This window comes from Fundulus heteroclitus, unplaced genomic scaffold (genome assembly GCF_011125445.2).
Source record: "Fundulus heteroclitus isolate FHET01 unplaced genomic scaffold, MU-UCD_Fhet_4.1 scaffold_63, whole genome shotgun sequence".
Taxonomy (NCBI): Eukaryota; Metazoa; Chordata; class Actinopteri; order Cyprinodontiformes; family Fundulidae; genus Fundulus; species Fundulus heteroclitus.
The window spans coordinates 833,295-853,760 of record NW_023397066.1 but is presented as its reverse complement, the minus strand read 5'-3'; the positions used below and the strand labels follow the sequence as shown (position 1 = coordinate 853,760).

The 20,466-nt window shown below is 42.2% G+C and overlaps 1 protein-coding gene across 5 annotated transcripts in view; it reads right to left on the bottom strand.

Annotated features, from left to right (window-relative positions):
* The window catches only part of LOC105922212 (zinc finger protein 182), a 61,189-nt gene that overhangs the window by 17,807 nt on the left and 22,916 nt on the right, over positions 1 to 20,466 (bottom strand). For 2 of the 5 annotated variants that reach the window (XR_004930041.1, XM_036133477.1), the window contains exon 4: positions 742 to 1,620. Coding sequence is in view for 4 of the 5 variants with exons in the window: in XM_036133477.1 (XP_035989370.1) it covers positions 742 to 1,620 (879 nt within the window). In the remaining variant the exon portion in view is untranslated. Of the gene's footprint in view, positions 1 to 640; positions 1,621 to 18,562; positions 19,641 to 20,466 lie in introns of those variants that run through there. The other 3 variants (XM_036133478.1, XM_036133480.1, XM_036133479.1) reach the window with 3 other exon arrangements.

Below are 20,466 nucleotides of genomic sequence, written 5' to 3'. Positions count from 1 at the left end.
TGACTGTCTCAGGCATCAGCCTTGTTGTTCCTGGAGATATAATATACAAAATATAAGTTTGAATACAATAAGTTTAACTTACTACTTGTCTATTGGTATTTTATTTACACACAGGCTCCTCAGCCGAACCTTTCTGACTGCCCTTTACCATATATGACCGTAGTCAGGCGCCTAGCCTTCATAAGCGTTACAATCAGAACCAACAGCAGCACTGAGCTTCAGATGTGGAACACTGATTTTAAATAATTTCCTAATTGTTATCTGTTTAATATATTTTGTCATGCAGGACAGTATTTTTAGGTCCCAAAAACTGAATAAATGTTCAACATTCTACATAGGAAATGATCACTGTCACTGTGATCAGTTCCTATGTAAAATGCACTTAAATAAATGTTTAACTGAGTCAAAGTATTGTTGAAATTGCACATACTTTTCTTAAACTCTGAGGTTATTCATACTATATTTTGTAAAAGGGAGATTCGTTTAGTATAAAAATCAACAAAAAGTCCACTTTTTTTTAGTTCTATTTAATCTTGCAATGAGTTTACTTGTGTGGCCCCCTTGAGATCAGATTAAGCTGAAAGCGGCCCCTAAACCAAAATGAGTTTGACACCCCTGCTGTGTATATATCTATTTTGTCTGCACCATCGACACCAAGTCAAATTCATTTTAAGTGCAAACCTACTTGGCAATAAACTTGATTCTGATTCTGCAATATTCCTCATGAAAAAGGCCTCTCACCTGTGTGGATTCTCATGTGAACATTTAAAGCACTCCGTCGAGTGTAACGTTTTCCACACGTCTGACAAACAAAAGGCCTCTCACCTGTGTGGTTTCTCATATGAACATTTAAAATACTCTGCTGAGTGAAACGTTTTCCACATGTCTGACAAACAAAAGGCCTCTCATCTGTGTGGTTTTTCATGTGAACATTTAAATTACTCTGCTGAGTGAAACTTTTTCCACATGTCTGACAATGAAAGGGTCTCTCTCCAGTGTGAGTTCTATAATGCCTTTCTAATTGACTCTTTTTCTTCCAAGACTTCCCACAAACGTCACATTTTAAAGACATTTTCTTAGTGTCAGTACGAGACTGACTCTCTGACCCAGTGGAGCTGCTTCCTTCCTGACCTTTGGGCTCAACTACAGGAGAGATATGAAAGGAAAGCTGCTCAGTTCTTGCTTCTCTTTCACTTTCTTGAAGAGTAAAGGTCTCTATTAGAGCAACGGACTGCTTCTGGACAAGCTGCTCTCCATCCTGACTGCTGCAGACATCCTCCTGATACATTCTAGTTGCTAAATGTTCAGCATCCTGCTGTTCATGTTTAAGCCTTGAAGAACCCGGTTTTTCCTTTTCTTCCTTGATCATTGGATGTTCTGGTTTCTGTTGTTCCTCTTCAGACCATGAAGACTCAGGCTCCACGTGTTCTTCTTTAATAAGTGGAGGTTCTGGTTCCTCCATTTCTTCTTTAATCAGTAGAGGTTCTGGTTCCATCTGTTCCTCTTCAGACCACTGAGGTTCTGCTTCCTCCTGGTCATGAATGGACCTTCTCCTCTGGTTGCAGAGCTTTTGGATGGCAGAAGCTTCCTCCTCCATGGAGACACGTGGCTTGTGGAGGTCTGTGGGGACAAAGAAAGAGATCATTAATATAATTTAACTGATGACTGTCTCAGGCATCAGCCTGGTTGTTCCTGGAGATCCTGGACTGAAAGCGTTACATGGTTCATTTAAAATTGTCGTTTCATTTAAAAGGAGGTGAAGTTAGCAGGGTAAAGTGTCCTCCACACTAATTGGCAGCCCTGGTAAAGATGTTCAAAAAGTTTAAAATAAATCCACATTTTATTGCATCACTACAAGGTTACACAAACAAATGAAACAATTAAAACTTTAATTTGAGGAGATTCTTCAAGTGGGGAACTCATCCTACATTAAGAAAAACTGCTTTTAACATAAACTCTGGTGCCACAGCTGTTGGCCCCACAAACACACTACCTGGACTAAGGAAAGTGGCCACCTGGATTTAACTAAGAAAATAGGTGTGAGCCTCTAATTGGATAACTACTGCAGCTGGATAAATATTTTTTAATCCCAGCTGATACAATGAGCTCATGTGGAAAAGATGTTAGTCTGTTTAAGAAGGGTCAAATCATTGGCCTGCAACAAGCAGAGTAATCACCTAAGGAGAGTACAGAAACTACTGGAGTTTGGTTAACATGACCTAGAGCAGTGGTTCTCAACCGGTGGGGCGCGCCCCCCCGGGGGGGCGCCGACACTCTCCCGGGGGGGCGCGAGTAGGCTACAGGATGGGAGTGGAAAAAAACTGGAAAAAAAAAATTTGCACTTTTTTTTATCACTAAACTACTTTCATAAAAAGTTAAAGTTTTGTATATACATAACTCCTGAATAAAAATTAAAATGTGTTTGGACTGATTTAAAAAAAAAAAGTTTTGAACAAATGGCGTACCGCGAGCGAGCTATTTTTAGAAACGTAACATCACGATGACGTCACATCATATGGTACGCAGTAGGACAAGCTTGCATAGTCCGCCGCTGTTTCGCTGTAAAAGAGACGTGCGTTACCCTTGGTTTTACTCGGTAAACGACTGCTTTTTCCAAATCTAAGACCATGGTTTTTAAACATTGTTACTATGGAACGTGCAACAGCGACTCGAGGTACGCTGATCGGCCGCATATGAAGGATGTTTTCTTCAAGACTGCCAAGGAGAAATGTGTGCGCTGGGACCGGTGCGGTCGGCCTACATATGTAGCAAGCATTTTGTCGGAGGAAAGGGCCCAACCGAAGAACATCCTGACCCAATTCCAGCGACATCAAGTCAAGGTAAGAGTATTTTGGTGGCCGACATGTTAATAATGAAGCGCCTGCTACCATGATGGCATATAGGCTATCATGGTAGCAGGCGCTAACATGATAGCCTGCTACCAGGATAGCTTACTCAAAAACATTTCAAATAAGACAAACATTAAACATATACCGATCCCTGGACGGTGATTACAAACAAAAAAACGGCCGATGACGCCATGACCGCCGCGCAGGAAAAAAAAACAAAGCTTACCGTTCGATCAACTCAGCCCGTTTTCCATTTTTTTTTAAGCCCTCGACACTCAAGCCATCGTTTGAGCTGAAGGTTGGTGTGTTTTTCGACAGTTCGACCAGTAATCCGTGCGCCTGGGACATCGTCTTGGGAAAGTTTAACGGCTGTAAAGTCGGTCAGATCGCTGTTTCTGTTGCGCGTGTGATAGCTGGTTGCTACGGGCGCTCTCTACCTGTATGTTAATAAATAAACAACAATAAAACATCCTCCTTTTTTTGTCAAAATATCCAGCGACTTTTACTGGTGTTTTTGGAGACTTTTGTGGTGTTTGGAGACTCGAAAGCACGAATCACTCTGCAGTTAGGCCTACTGTGCTCAACGAGCAGCGGGTGCTGCCATGAGCCCCTCTCCCGTCCAAAGGCACTCACAGGCGGTCAGTCTCTCAGTAACCTCGCGCAGCAGTCCCAGCCTGCAGTCAGAGCAGAAAGGAGACACACACCCCTCTGCGTCCAGGCTGCAAATGAATCGCGCATGCGCATGGTCGCCGCCGTTCCCGCCTTGACTTACAGAGCGGGGTGTAAATGTTCACTCACTCTCACACAAAAATAAATCACTGCATTTAAATTGACTCACGACATAGCTCTCCATTCACTCTAGTCTAGTCTCTTGCCAAGTTCGCTTGTGCCAGCTCTCGCTAGTCTGTTATCAATCTCGATTTACATAGGCCTTTACTACACAAACCCCAACAGTCTTTTTAAAGACTAAACCCAGATCTTAAATCTTAAACATTCTTTAAGATTAGATCATATCTCAGCCCTAGCCAGTTCAATTCAATTCAATTCAATTTTATTTATATAGCGCCAAATCATGAAACATGTCATCTCAAGGCACTTTACAAAGTCAAGTTCAATCATATTATACAGATTGGGTCAGATTATACAGATTGGTCAAAATGTCCTATGTAAGGAAACCAGTTGATTGCATCAAAGTCCCGACAAGCAGCATTCACTCCTGGGGAAGAGTCATCTGCATTGTACATGGCTTTGCTGCAATCCCTCATACTGAGCAAGCATGAAGCGACAGTGGGAAGAAAAACCACCCATTAACGGGAAGGAAAAACCTCCGGCAGAACCGGGCTCAGTATGAACGGTCATCTGCCTCGACCGACTGGGGGTTACAGAAGACAGAACAGAGACACAACAAGAGAAACAAAAAAGCACAGAAGCACACATTGATCTAGTAATCTGTTCTACATTAGATGGAAGTAGCGGGTGAGCCGTCTTCTCTGGATGATGTCACAGTTAACAGAACGCCAGACCAGGTGTACCTACTATGAAGAAAAAGAGAGAGAGCAAAAGTTAAAAGCTGAAATGACGACAGTCATTTCAATGTAATACAATGCAAAACTGGAGAACAGTAGACTGAAGAACAGTAGAAATCAGTAGAGTGAGAAAATTAGACCCTGATGTCCTCCAGCAGCCTAGGCCTATCACAGCACAACTATAGAGATAGCTCAGGGTATGAGCCACTCTAACTATAAGCTTTGTCAAAAAGGAAAGTTTTAACATTAGTCTTAAAAATAGATAGGGTGTCTGACTCACGGACCAAAACTGGGAGTTGGTTCCACAGGAGAGGAGCCTGATAGCTAAAGGATCTGCCTCCCATTCTACTTTTAGAGACTCTAGGAACCACCAGCAGACCTGCAGTCTGAGAGCGAAGTGCTCTGTTAGGAACATACGAGGTAATCAGAGCTCTGATATATGGTGGAGCTTGATTATTAAGGGCTTTATACGTTAGAAGAAGAATTTTAAATTCTATTCTTGATTTAACAGGAAGCCAATGAAGGGAAGCTAAAACAGGAGAAATATGATCCCTCTTGTTGATTTTCATCAGAACTCTTGCTGCAGCATTTTGGATCAGCTGAAGACTTTGAACTGCATTTTGTGGACTTCCTGATAGTAAAGAATTACAATAGTCCAGCCTTGAAGTAACAAATGCATGGACTAGTTTTTCAGCATCACTCCTGGACAGAATGTTTCTAATTTTGGCGATATTCCGGAGGTGAAAAAAGGAAACTCTGGAAACCTGTTTAATATGAGATTTAAATGACATGTCTTGGTCGAAAACAACTCCAAGATTTTTAACTTTATTACCAGAGGCCAAGTTAATGCCATCCAGATTAAGGGATTGATTAAGAACTTTATTTTTTGATTAAGAACCAGTAATTTTGTTAAACTGCTAGGCAGTAGCTACTTAGCTAACTACCCAAACGATTCACACACACACACACACACACACACACACACACACACACACACACACACACACACACACACACACACACACACACACACACGAGGACTACAATCGTTAAGAATTAAAATAAATTCTGAATTGTCTGCAAAATAATTATTTTGTTTGGTTTTAATGAAAGATTGTGCCTAAGTCCTGACTGATTAGCCCCTGATACGTCTCTCAACATACACCACACACAGTTACATATTGCCTATAGTTTAGCTAGCTACTTTATTGAAAACAAATTAAAATGGAGAAATTTCTTGTGAGGACCAACAAGCCAACCGACGCACCACCAGCTGCAAAAAAGCTTCGCAAGTACGATGAAGCATACCTGCAGTTTGGGTTTACAGTCACGGCTGAACTGAGACCTCAGTGTGTCGTATGTGCCGAGGTGCTGGCAAATGACAGTATGAAGCCCTGCAAATTAAAAAGACACCTCGAAACAAAGCATGCTGCCATTAAAAATAAACCGGCCGAATATTTTAAAAGAAAGCTTGATGGCCTCCATCAGCAACAGGCAACCATTTCAGTGCACAGCACTGTGTCTAAACAGTGTTTGGAGGCATCGTATGTAGTGGCCAAAAGGATCGGTAAACTGGGTAAACCGCATACAATCGCAGAGACTCTCATTTTGCCGGCAGCGCAAGACATGTGCAGAATAATGATAGGCGATAGTGCAGCAGCCAAACTTGGTGCAGTACCACTGTCCAATGACACAGTCGCTAGGAGAATTGTAGACATGTCCAACGATATCAGAGAGCAACTGATAGAGTTTGTAAAAAAGAGTCCTTACTACGCGCTGCAGCTGGACGAATCAACTGATGTTGCTGGGCAGGCACAGCTCCTCACCTATGTCAGGTATCTGCGGGACAAGGTGATTGAGGAGGATGTCCTGTTTTGCCGGCCTCTTCAGTCACACACTACAGGAGAAGCCATTTTCAATGTCCTTGACATTTTTATCCGCGAAAATGGTTTGGCTTGGGACCGATGCGTTGGCCTATGCACGGATGGTGCACAGGCAATGACGGGGCGTGAGCGTGGCCTAGCTGCTCGCGTTCAGCAAGTAGCTCCACTTGTGAAATGGACACACTGCATGGTCCATCGCGAAGCACTAGCTGCTAAAAAAATGCCGGTTCTCTTTGACTCTGTGCTGAACCAATCCATCAAAATAATAAATCTCATAAAATCACGGCCGCTAAACTCTCGCTTGTTTGGGGTCCTCTGCCAGGAGATGGGGTCAGGGCACGAACAGCTGCTTCTGCACACTGAAGTTCGCTGGCTCTCCAGGGGGCGGGTGTTACAGCGGTTGTATGAGCTGCGAGAGGAGGTGAAGTGGTTTTTGACAGAAATCAAATCAGATCTGGCGAAGCATCTGGATGACACTATGTGGCTTGCGTCTCTGTCCTATTTGGTCGATATATTTGACCGCTTGAATGGCCTCAACCTGTCTTTGCAAGGCCGCAAAACTCATATTTTGCTCCTTGCAGACAAAGTGCAAGCTTTCACACAAAAACTAGACCTCTGGCATGGCCGCATCAGTCGAGGGAACTGCGACATGTTCCCCTGCCTTACAGACTTTATAACTGATGCAGGCGCGTCACACGATTTCTCCTCCCTATTTCAATCAGCGTCTGAACACCTGTCAGCAATGAGAAAACAATTTGCGACGTACTTTAAAGAGGATTATCGCTCTTTTGCATGGGTTCGAGATCCGTTTGTGTGCACAGCAAACGAGCTATCAATTGATATGCAGGAACAGCTTATTGAGCTGAAGAGTGACAGTAGACTGAAGGAACTCTTTAGCTCCTGTCCTCTTTCGTCATTCTGGGCAGCATTGATGCAGGAATACCCGGAACTCTGTGACGTCGCCTTGAAGATTCTCCTTCCTTTCGCGTCGACATATTTGTGAGAGGCAGGATTCTCAAAAATGACTGCACTCAAAACAAAATACCGCAATCGTGCACAAATCGAGGATGATTTGAGGCTATGCTTATCAAACATTGAGCCAAGAATTGAGGATCTTTGCAAGGCAAAGCAGGCTCAGGTCTCACATTAACATCACCTAATTATATAGCAATAGCCTAGTAATGATAATAGGCCAACTGATAATAATAATAACAACAACAATAAAGCATGTAACCTCATGATTATATAGCAATAGCCTTGTAATAATGATAGGCATATACTACTCATAATAATAATAATAATAATAATAATAATAATAATAATAATAATGCCTGCAAGCTCACATTAGAAGTCTGGTGCTACTGCCAATTATAGCAATAGCCTAGTAATGATGATATGCCTACTGATGATGATAATAATAATAATAATAATAATAATAATAATAATAATAATAATAATAATAATAATAACAACAAAAAAAGCATGTAACCTCACAATTATATAGCAATATCGTATCCTGCAAAATTGCTGCTGCACCTTACCCAGAAACGTACTGCACAACTGTTTACAATGCAACTGTCTACTTTTAAATCACTGCTGCACCTTACTGCATATTTGTTTACATTTGTTTTACATTGTTTACATTTTCATCTGCCTACTGTTCACTGCTGCACTTTATCCGGAAGTCAATTGAAACTATCCTGTAAGTGACTGCGATTTATCACTGCACTTTATCCTGTACTGTAATTCACTGTCAGGTATCCTGTAGAGTTACTGCAATCTTTCTGAGCTGTGTGAAAACGAAATTTCGTTCTGTATGCACTCTGTGTATACAAAATGACAATAAAGAAAGTCTAAGTCTAAGTCTATTTTTCATGTTAATCTAAACATGGACCCCACGTCCTTGATTCTGGGCCTGCCAAGTGCCTGTCTGCAAACAACAGCCAACAAAAGACTGTACAATATTTTAACCTTTGCAGCTAGAAGAAATATTCTTCTGCAGTGGATCAGTGACAAAGTTCCTTCTGTCTGTGGTTGGCGTAAAAATATTTTTGAACTAATCCCTCTGGAATATCTAACCAATGTCATTCATCACAGTGAAGACCAGTTTCACAGAGTCTGGTGCCCATTTTTGGACTATATTGGACTGGACCTCTCCACACTATGAAGAGGCTTGCTGTAGGGCTGGACAGTATATGTGCATTATAAGACTGATTCAGCACCTCTTGCACCATGTTGTGTGTCCGTCTGCTATGTAAGAGTTGGCATGTAGGCTTTGTGTGTGTTGTGTTCTGTGTCTAGCATGATTGACACTGTTTGTTTGTTGAAACACTGAAAATGCAATTAAAAATGATAAAACAACAAAAAACCAGAAGGATGGAGGGGAACCACCGTCTTCAAGGATGAAAACTGATCAGGGAAAAATCCTGAATGATCCTGATTAGGAAGAAAGGAAGAAGTCTTTATTGGTCATTGTAACTGTACATTTCAATGAAATGTGTCTCCTGCATTTAACCCATCCTCTAGGAAGCAGTGGTTAGCTTCTATAGCTGCCCAGGGGGAAATCGGAGGTTAAGGGTTTTGCTCAGGGATCCATAGTGGCAGTCTGTGGGGATGGAACCAGGTACCTGCAGCCTTCCCTGAACACAAGCTGCTCTAACCACTAGGTCAGCCCTAGTGGTTAGAGCAAAGAGAGAATTCAAAGAAAAACAACAGATGAACTCAGGGGTTTATTAAATAATTAAAGTAACTTTTCCACATGCACAATGTGAAGAGAAATTGAGGGATTGGGACTGAACAGCTGAAGCCTGATGAAAACCACTAATCAGCAAGGCTAAGCAGAAAAAAGGCTGCAGTTTGCTAAGGAGCATAAAGATTGGACTCTGGAGGCCTGGAAGAAGGTCATGTGGTCTGATGAGTCCAGATGGACTCTGTTGGTACCAACAGTGATCAGATAAAGCATGTACGAAAAGCAGCATGCTGCAGTTACACCGCTCCAGTTTGCTTTTTAACTTTCTTACTTTTATCTTTTTTTAATTGCTCGCTTTTTTCACAGTAACTGTGAAGAATTGCCCTCTCTAACGAGGTTGTTTTCAGAGAGTTTTCGTGTTGTTTTTGTGTTTTTACTCCAGAGAACAGCTGTTCGCTCTAATGCCGACCGGCGTGGTAGACCAGCTCTGGAGAAAAATACGCCGAGGCTGCAGAGGAGGAAAGCAACACTGGGGCCCCTCAGGGGACTGTCCTCTCTCCCACTTCCTCTTCACCCTTTTCACCTCAGACTTCAGCTACTGCACTGAGTCCTGTCACCTTCAGAAGTTTTCTGATGACTCAGCAATAGTTGGCTGCATTGAAGGGGGTGATGAGAGTGAATACAGGACTGTGGTGAGCAACTTTGTCACTTAGAGTGAGCTGAACCATCTGCAGCTCAACGTGACAAAGACTAAGGAGCTAATAGTGGATCTGAGGAGGACAAAAACAACTGTGACCCCTGTTTCCATCCAGGGGGTCCATGTGGACACTGTGGAGGAGTACAAGTACCTGGGAGTGTACTTTAACAATAAGCTGGACTGGACCAGGAACACCGAGGCGGTCTACAAAAAGGGCCAAAGCCGACTCTTCTTCCTGAGGAGGCTGAGGTCTTTTACCATCTGTGGGACGATGCTGAGGATGTTTTATGAGTCTGTTGTTGCCAGCACGCTCTTCTTCGCTGTCACATGCTGGGGCAGTGGGCTGCCGACAACAACAGACTGAACAAAGTGATCAGGAGAGCGGGGGATGTTGTGGGGGAGGAGCTGGACACTTTGATGGCAGTGGCAGAGAGGAGGATGCTGTCCAGGCTCCAGTCCATCTTAGACAATGTCTCACATCCTCTCCATGAAACACTGGTCCAGCAGAGGAGCTCCTTTAGCAGAAGACTCCTCTTACCCAGATGCACCACTGAGCGGCACAGGAAATCATTCCTGCCTGTGGTCATAAATCTCTACAATGCCTCCCTCAGTTATTCTGACCCCCCCCCCCCCCTGTAACTGACATTTATGCATTCTTTGCATAATATATATATATATATATATATATATTATGCATTCTTTGCATAATATATATATTATGCATTCTTTGCATAATATATATATATATATATATATATATATATATATATATATATATATATATATATATATATATATATATATATATATTAGGGCTGGGCAACGATTACATTTTTTTATCGCGATTAATCGCATAATTTGCCCGATTAATCATGATTAATCGCATTGTATGCGCAAACTCCAAGAATGAATTCAAAAGTAGTGTAAAGAGCACTTTTATTTTAATGTTCTGCTGCCATATGAACAAAAGTGTTGTAACATTTGTAGCACTTATCTTATTTTATACTGGATATTTTCAACCCATCTATTGAATTTAGTGCACTAGTTGATCTTTTCTTCATAAGAGAACAGCAGCACTGCAGCCAAAATATGGCCTTTTTTGACCTGCTGTATATTAGCCAGTCCCTAAGCTTGATATATCATGAAACTGTTGACCTTTTGGGTTTTGTGGTTTTTATTTTATTATTACAATTAAATAATATTAATAATAATAATAACAATAATCTTATGTTCAGTGTTTTTTCGCTAATCCACCTTTCATATATTTCAATCCTTATGTAATTTTGTCTGTGTTGTGTGCACCTGCCTGTTGCTTTAATCCTATAAATTTCCCCGTCGTGGGATAAAAAAAGGGTTAGCTAATCTTATCTTATCTTAAATAACACTTTAATATATGTACTGGGTTCTTTCAAGGTCTTAATAACATTTTCTGTGTGGGCTCCAGTAACATATGATAGATAATATCTACTTTGAAAGTTAACATGAACTGCTGCTGAAGATGAACACTGATCTACCTGGATGTTCCATGGAGGACTGAAACGCCTCAGTCAGAGACGTCTGTGGGTCTGTCGGGGCAATGACAGAAGTTTCGTCCCCTCTCTCCGTTTCTGTGGCTCGACGTTTTCATGTTTTTTCATGTGCTTAGATAAATTTGTTGTGTTTCCACTGAAATGAACTGTCTTTTTACAAAACATACAGCTTGATTTCATTTACGGAATTAAAATAAAGCCAACGGTGCTACTTCCCCCTGTTCATGTTTTTTCGCTGCTGCGGTCTCTCTCAGCTGTTCGTGTGTTAAGTTTGTGTGAGAGCTGAGTGGGCGGGCCAGGCTGAGCCTGCGTGCTGATTGGCTGGCGCCGCTGAGCCATGTACGAGAGGGGAGGGGGAGCAACAGAGTGCTGCCGTGACAGCGCGCTGCAGTCAGCCCGCGTGCTGACTGACACTGACTGAAAGCATGTGAGCAACATGCGTTAATGCGCGATAAAATAAATATTGCCGTTAATAGTCTAATGAATTAACGTGAAATTAACGCGTTAACTTGCCCAGCCCTAATATATATATATATATATATATATATATATATATATATATATATATATATATATATATATATATATATATATATATATATATATATAGCGTGTAACAAAAGTAATTTTCCTCTGGAATTATTAAAGTATGTCTGATTATGGTTCTGAACAACAATGTCCCTAGAACAGAGCCCTGTGGAACACCACATCGAACAAGACAGGAGAATTATCTAGAAATAGATGCAGCCAAGAAGGGTGACGTATGTTAAGATGGTATAAAATAATGTAATACAAGCCCACCCCTACGGTTCCACGCACACCTCCAGCAACCCACCATGACGCCTAACACCAGGATTACTCTACTTTCTAGGGGAAACCCTGAACTATGAGGACAATCATTCTGAAGCAAAGCCTGGAACATCAGCCGTTTTAGGGTCTGTAACTTTTTTAAGAGTGGGTGGATGTCAACACTCTTCAGACAAACAGGTACCTGACCAGAAGCTAAAGAGGCATTTACTATGTCAAGCACACAAGGACCAATGCACTGAAAAACACACTTAAGCAAGTATGCTGGAATAAATGTAGGTAGAACTTAAATTATACAGTGAGACATAAATATATATATCTCTTAATTAGCTTCTTTATTTATTCGACTTTGTAATAATTACATTATTTATTTATTGTCCGTTATAATCTTCAACTTTATTTATTAATTATTAAGTATTTATTTATGTGCATGTTATAATATTTTGTCTGTTTTATTCTTCATTTGTATTTTTTTACCCTATAGATTTCTGTGATGCTATTTATTACTGCCTGTCGTTTTTACATTTCTGTATGCATTTCTGCCTCATTATGCAAATGAGGACGGCTGTGTCTTAAGGGCTCAACTTCTGCCCATTGGTTGGTTAGCATTTTACTGCATCGGTCAAATCTACATGGCTTTTCCCCGACATGAAGCATTGTTTAATAATGTCAAACTCAGCAGACAGACGTTCAGTGGCCGACCTCTTAAGGGAAGAATTAGAACGCTGTACGTTTGGGATCTGAAATGTTTTTCTGTGGTTTCAGATTCGGCTTTTCCAGATCAATAACTCATCGGCGGATAATTAATTCTACAAAACAGACACCTCTCCGCAACCACAGCAAGGCAGACAGTGAGCTACAACCATAGTTTCCCCAAAACGAGTCTCCCACCGCGCAGGGAGAATTACATTGGACCCTATGCAGAGCTCGCTTGATAAGAAAATATTGTAGATTAAACTGATCAGTTTGATCAGTTTCTTATCAGACACTTTTTGTAGCTTCATACCGATTCTGGGGAGTTTTATCTGGGGTCTCCAGCAGCTTTCCAGCCGTCTGGCGTCTTCCTCGTAGCGGACGATGGTTTTCTCAACCTCTGAGAAGATTTCTTCAGCAGCAGCAGTTAGTCGCTCTCTGATAAACTCTCTCAGATGCTGAACTGAAGACATTGTTGCTGAAACTACGCAGATATTCAGCTGAGAAACGAAAACACAACCGTCTTCCTGCTGAGTCCACGCACGCTGCTGCTGGAGCCTTTTAGTTTCACTTCCGGTGGACGTCACTGAGACAAAGCAGCTGATTGGTCCATCTACCGCCCCCTAGTGGACTGGAGAGGAGCAGCAGCTCGGCAGCAACAACAGACTCGGAACCAGAGCAGAACTTTTCTAAACTGTCATTAATGGAGCAGATATTAACCATGAATACTTTTACACAGTAAACGTTTGTTTTTCATCTGTTTCAGTGTTTGTTTCAGAGTCTTCCTGCTCACAGATATAAAATGTAGACGTTTCGTTGAGGGGGTTGAGCCGCTGCCACATCAGATCGTCCGCCATATTGGATAGGGAAGATATTTGGATTAGTAAGAACATTACAACTAAAATAGATACCACAAAGTATATGTTGTATGTTTCGAATGTTCAGATTTACAAACGAAACAAAAAACAAGAGGAACATAATACTCAGCGTTAAAACCAGTACAACATTCAGGGCAAATAAATTAAAATAGGCTATGAGGGAAACTGAGGGTTAAATGTTCAAAAGACCTGTAGTTATTGATTGGCCTGGGACTAACTAATAAATCAGACTGAAAGATAGTTGCTAGTTCTCCTCATCTTCCCACAGATCTGGGAATATGGAAATTTAAATAACTGGATGGAGATGACTGATTTATACTAACTTAGTCCTCTTGTAGCCAGGTTTCTGAGACAAAATAAATCAATCTGATTATCATAAATCAATTCATGAATTAACTAAGTCTCTGGAGGGAGAGACCTTATATTTAAGAAACCACATTTAATTTAATTTAATTTTTGTTTCATGTTGAGTTGATTTTGATAATTTTCTCCAGTCTCCCCCCAACACTTGACCCTTTCCAGTTTGCCTACCGACGGAACCGCTCCACTGAGGACGCCATCTCCCCTGCTCTTCACCTGAGCCTGGCACACCTGGAGGAGGAGAACACGCACGTGCGGATGCTGTTCCTGGACTTCAGTTCAGCGTTTAACACCATCATCCCACAGCATCTGGTGGGAAAACTGGAGCATCTGGGCTTCAGCACACCCCTTTGCAACTGGCTGCTAGACTTCCTCACCAACAGACCTCAGTCAGTCCGGGTCGGACAGAACACCTCTGATGTCATCACCCTCAGCACGGGCTCCTCTCAGGGCTGCGTCCTGAGCCCCCTGCTGTTCACCCTGATGACTCACGACTGCGTCCCCAGGTTCACCACCAATCACACGGTGAAGTTTGCTGACGACACAACAGTGGTGGGCCTGATCAGAGACGACAACGACCAGGACTACAGAGAGGAGGTGGAGCAGCTGGTGGACTGGTGCAGAGACAACAGTCTGATCCTGAACGTGGAGAAGACGAAGGAGATCATCGTTGACTTCAGGAAGAACCAGCCTCACCATGCTCCACTGCTCATCAACAGCTCAGCTGTGGAGGTGGTCAGCAGCAACAAGTTCCTGGGGGTGCACATCACGGACAACCTCACCTGGACTGTGAACACCACGTCACTGGTGAAGAGGGCACAGAAGCAATTACTTTCTGCGGAGGATGAGGAGAGCCCGCCTGCCCCCGCCCATCCTTAAGACCTTCTACAGAAGCACCATAGAGAGCATTCTGACCAGCTGTCTCTCTGTGTGGTGTGGAGGCTGCAGTGCCTCCGACTGGAAGAACGTGAGGAGAGTGGTGAGGACAGCAGAAGGGATCATCGGGGCTCCTCTTCCCTCCATTAAAGACATTTCATCGCAGCGCTGCGTGTCCCGTAACATCATCAGGGACCCCTCACACCCCCACCATAGACTATTCTCCCTGCTGCCCTCTGGAAAGAGGTTCCACAGCATCCGCTGCAGGTCCACCAGGTTCTGCAAAAGCCTTTTCCCTGCTGCTATCAGACTGTTGAACTACTGAAGTATAAAATGGACTGTGCACCACACTCGCTGATTTGCACATTTGTACAGTACCCTTATCCTATATATGCTATAAATGCTGCTCAACTCTTAGTCTCCAATATCACTGCTGCACTTTATCTGGAATTACTGCATAATTGTTTACAATGCAACTGTCTGCTGTTGAATCACTGCTGCAATTTATTGGAAACTTACTGCATATCTGTTTACATTAGTTTACATTTGTTTACATTTCAACTGCCTACTGTTCACTGCTGCACTTTACCCGGAAGTCAATTGGAACTTATCCTGTAACTGAACTGCGATTTATTACTGCATTTTTATCCTGTACTGTAATTCACTGCAAGGTATCCTGTAGAGTTACTGCAATTTTTCTGAGCTGTATGAAAACGAAATTTCGTTCTGTATGCACTCTGTGCATACAAAATGACAATAAAGAAAGTCTAAGTCTAAGTCTTTTAAATCAGTTTTTGATCTGTTAAGTTTTGGCCGTGGGAAAGACACCGTCTCAATAGGATAATGGGTGGGTAACAGTACAGAAGCTGCAGAGAGGTGTGTTAAACTACGGCTCTGCTTCCTGGTCTGGACCCTGGGTTGTCAGCATTTAGGAGAACTAATAAATCCGGCATTTCTGTCTCTGAGAGTGGTTCCAAATACTACATCCTCTCTTTGTAAGGGACTGGCTAGGAAAGTTTTATTTACTTCCAGTACTGTAGCCTTTTCGACAAGGTTACAGTGTATTCATAATCAGTGTTGGACACGTTACTTTGAAAAAGTAATTAGTTGTAGTTACTTCTCCCAAAAAGTAACTGATTTACTAATTGAGTTACTCCACTATAAAAGTAACTAGTTACCAGTAAAAGTAGCTATTGCGTCACTTTTTCGTTTCTCTCCCCCATACCCCCCCACCCCCGGCCCCCACCTTCTCAGAGCTTGTTTCATAAGCTAGATGTTCACGAAAGTGCACGACAACAAAGACAAGTACCTGCACAGAGGTTTGCTGATGAATGCACTCTATTAGACTTAGACAACTTTATTTGTCATTTTGTATGCACAAAGTGCGTACAGAACGAAATTTCGTTTGCATACAGCTTGAAAAATCACAGTAAATTACAGTAAATTTCAGGATAAAGGTGCAGCAGTAATTTATGTAAACAAAATGTAAACAATGTAAACAATTCAGGGGGAATTGACAGTGTGCGATTCACAGTGTACAGGTGAGTATTATTAAAACCGGGCAATATACAAATGTGGTACAGAGTCCATTTTGCGGCCTCAGCAGTTCAGAGTCCCTTTTGTGGCTTCAGTAGTTCCAGCAGTTCAACAGTCTGATGGCAACAGAGAAAAAGCTTTTGCAGAACCTAGTGGACCTGCAGCGGATGCTGCGGAACCTCTTCCCAGAAGGCAGTAGGGAGAACAGTCCATGATGGGGGTGTGAGGGGTCCCTGATGATGTTATGGGCTCGGGCCACGCAGCGCTGAGATGAAATGTCTTTAATGGAGGGAAGAGGAGCCCCGATGATCCCTTCTGCTGTCCTCACCACTCTCCTCACGTTCTTCCAGTCGGAGGCACTGAAGCCTCCACACCACACAGAGAGACAGCTTGTCAGAATGCTCTCTAAGGTGCTTCTGTAGAAGGTCGTGAGGATGGGCGGGGGCAGGTAGGCTCTCCTCATCCTCCGCAGGAAGTACAGTCGCTTCTGTGCCCTCTTCACCAGTGACGTGGTGTTCACAGACCAGGGGAGGTTATCTGTGATGTGCACCCCCAGGAACTTGGTGCTGCTGACCACCTCCACAGCTGAGCTGTTGATGAGCAGTGGAGCGTGGTGAGGCTGGTTCTTCCTGAAGTCAACGATGATCTCCTTCGTCTTCTCCACGTTCAGGATCAGACTGTTGTCTCTGCACCAGCCCACCAGCTGCTCCACCTCCTCTCTGTAGTCCTGGTCATTGTCGTCTCTGATCAGGCCCACCACCGTTGTGTCGTCAGCAAACTTCACGATGTGATTGGTGGTGAACCTGGGGACGCAGTCGTGTGTCATCAGAGTGAACAGCAGGGGGCTCAGGACGCAGCCCTGAGAGGAGCCCATGCTGAGGGTGATGACATCAGAGGTATTCTGTCCCACCCGGACCGACTGGGGTCTGTTGGTGAGGAAGTCTAGCAGCCAGTTGCGAAGGGGTGGGCTGAAGCCCAGATGTTCCAGTTTTCCCACCAGATGCTGTGGGATGATGGTGTTGAACGCTGAACTGAAGTCCAGGAACAGCATCCGCACGTGCGTGTTCTTCTCCTCCAGGTGTGCCAGGCTCAGGTGAAGAGCAGAGGAGATGGCGTCCTCAGTGGAGCGGTTCTGTCGGTAGGCAAACTGGAACGGGTCGAGTGTTGGGGGGAGACTGGAGACGATGTGTTCCTTTACCAGCCTTTCAAAGCACTTCATCATGATGGGAGTCAGTGCAACAGGCCGGTAGTCATTGAAACAGGTGACTTGAGGTTTCTTCGGCACCGGAATGATGGAGGCAGACTTAAAGGTGATTAGGTGATTGCCCGTATGCCTTTCCACATGCCCCTGGTGTCGCTGGCGTCATGGAAAAGCCCCTGGATTTTCTTAGTGTGGTTCTGCTTTGCTAACTTGATGGCACGATTCAAGTTGGCTCTCAATGTCTTCAGAGCCTCCTTGTCACCAGACTTGAAGGCTGAGTCCCGAGCTTTGAGCGCTCGACGGACCTCCTCAGTGATCCAGGGTCGTTAATTCGCTCGGGTGATGATGGTCTTTGTGGTGTTGACGTCCTCAATGCATTTGTTGATGTAGGCTGACACAGTCATGGCATATTCATTAACATTAATCTTGTCCTCATAAGTTGCTGCAGCTGATGGTACCACGATCCGTACCATCAGCTCATTTTCGGCAAAAAAATAAAGTAATTACGGTACTGAAAATATATATTTCTATACTTAAATCATTAAACAATGCTAAACTATATCGTAAATAAAATATTGAAGACTTTTCTGAAAGAAATTGATACGTTTTACATTCTCTCCATTGTATTGCTTGACGTCATCATCGGATATGCTCAGAAGTCCGGGAAGATATCATTGCGTAAGGTTTATCTGTATTGTCTGAATGCACTCTGTTAGTTTTATTGCTTGTTCAAACAGGACTGGTAAAAAAATATTCTAATCCTCAATTATACGGTGAATTTCGTTATACAAATAATCTTGTTCTAAACATTTATTTTATTAGAAAGTTAAAATTATCGATTGAGATTTTAGCGCCCATTAGGCCCTGGATGCCAACATTATACAGCAAATACTTTCTCACCTTTTACATCTTCCCTCTATGTGTATTATTAGACTTTATCTGTTCATTACATTTAAACCATGTATCATCATAATAGACCATTTAGCACGCCGTGAATAAAATCAATAAAAAGGCATAAAAAATAAGATGAGTTGTGCATTTGCATTTTCAATTTTATTGAAAAAAAAAAGACTACAGTAAAAAAAATGAAAAACATAAATGCAAAAAGGATTATTAATGAGACTATGCAATTGACAACTATTCAAAACATATATAACTAGTTGAATCAACCTAAAAACAGTCAAGCAGCCTTAATATGTCCTCGATAATTTAGGAAATTGCTGGTGGATGATCCACTTCCAGTTTTATTTAATGTATGAGTTGACAAATTTATTTACAAAAAGCATGCACATACATATTTATGGAGCTGCAAGAGCTGGAGCTCAGATGATGGGAGAGATCCCTAGATCATCAAGACCAAAAGGACAAAGAGGAACAAACAGAGTTGTAAGTTTGTCAACTATCATTATGTTGTAAAAACAATAACACTAAAAAATTTATCTAATGTGATTTTTCTTACCCTCTCAGTAAAGTACTATTAAGAATTACAGTTTTTCACTATTATTTTAACATTTTCTGAAACCATTTTCTTTTTTCTCAAAACAGTTCAGACAAATCACATTTTTCAAACTACAATTCCAAAAACTCCAGATTATCGAAACAAAACTCAACAATCACCTCAAAACACAGTTAACTCAATGAACTACCCAATGGTCTCAGAATCACCCTGAAAGCAGTAAAAAAATAAAATAATAATAATAATAAAAAAAACATCACACAACGGAAGACCCGGTGTTCAGGTCAAGGTAAATGGCTCCTGGAGAAATGAGTAGTTATTGTAGTTCATAATTAAATACAATTGGGGCCAATATGCTCAAGGAATAAAACATCATAATAAAAATAAGTTGGAAATAAGTATTTCATTCACTTCACAAGCAATATTCTCCCTTCTGAGGCAACGGGGGACGAAGGCTCTTGTGACCGTATACAGCCTTGGCACGATTCAACGTTTCTGTCGCCACAATCCAGCTCCGTGGCATGGAGGAGATCAACCCTGATATACAGGTGCTTTCCATCTCCAACAGGAAAGGGGAGAATGGTGGAATGTCTCAACTAATGACATAAGTACATTGGTCATTCACCTCACCCCACTGAGCTAACAAAACATCCTGAAGACCTGCAAGAAAAGTAAGTAGGTGCTGAGCGTTATATGACCACAGTGTGACATGTTGATGGAGAACCCAATGGTTGCTCATAGCAGAACAAACGGTCACATTGCCACCAAACTGGCCCGGGACAACAACAATGGCTCGTTGATCAATTATGTTCCGGCCTCTGAATCTTTTCTTTGCCAGATTAAAACCAGCTTCATCCACAAATTTATATTCATGGGCTCTTTCACTGGCATCCAATTCAAATATTTTCAATATGAAGAAAGACATTTTGTAAAGAAAGAATGATACTTTACAGAAAATTATATTTACTGCAAATGACATGGTGAAATATTGCTACCCGAATTGCATCATTAACTATGACGATGTCATCTTTGGCCTCTTCTCCCTAGTAGCCCACCTCTCATGCAAACATCTGGCCTGCGACTCTGATTTCCTTCCATTGTTCAAATGAAATTCCAACTAGCCTGTTTCAACTCTTACCTGGCTTTTATTAGGTATATTGCTCATTGAACAAAAGTGTTATCAATTCTGAGTTGAAGTGTGAAATTGATGACAATAGTGTTTCAATTGTGTTCACTTTTTGCCTGGTTTGGTTGACAATACAAATAGGAAGTGCATCAAACTGCACAATATACTTTATTGTATCAGGATGTGTGCAAATAGAGTGAATAAATTTGCAAAATGCATCTACTCAGGTGAACATAGTTTAGCCAAAAGAGGGATTGATTCAATGGGGTACCGCGCACGTGACGTCACCGTCTCAAGAGCAACGCCCCTTTTGCCGCTTAGGTAGGGCATACAGGAGAGAAAGCACGGATAACCCAGCTA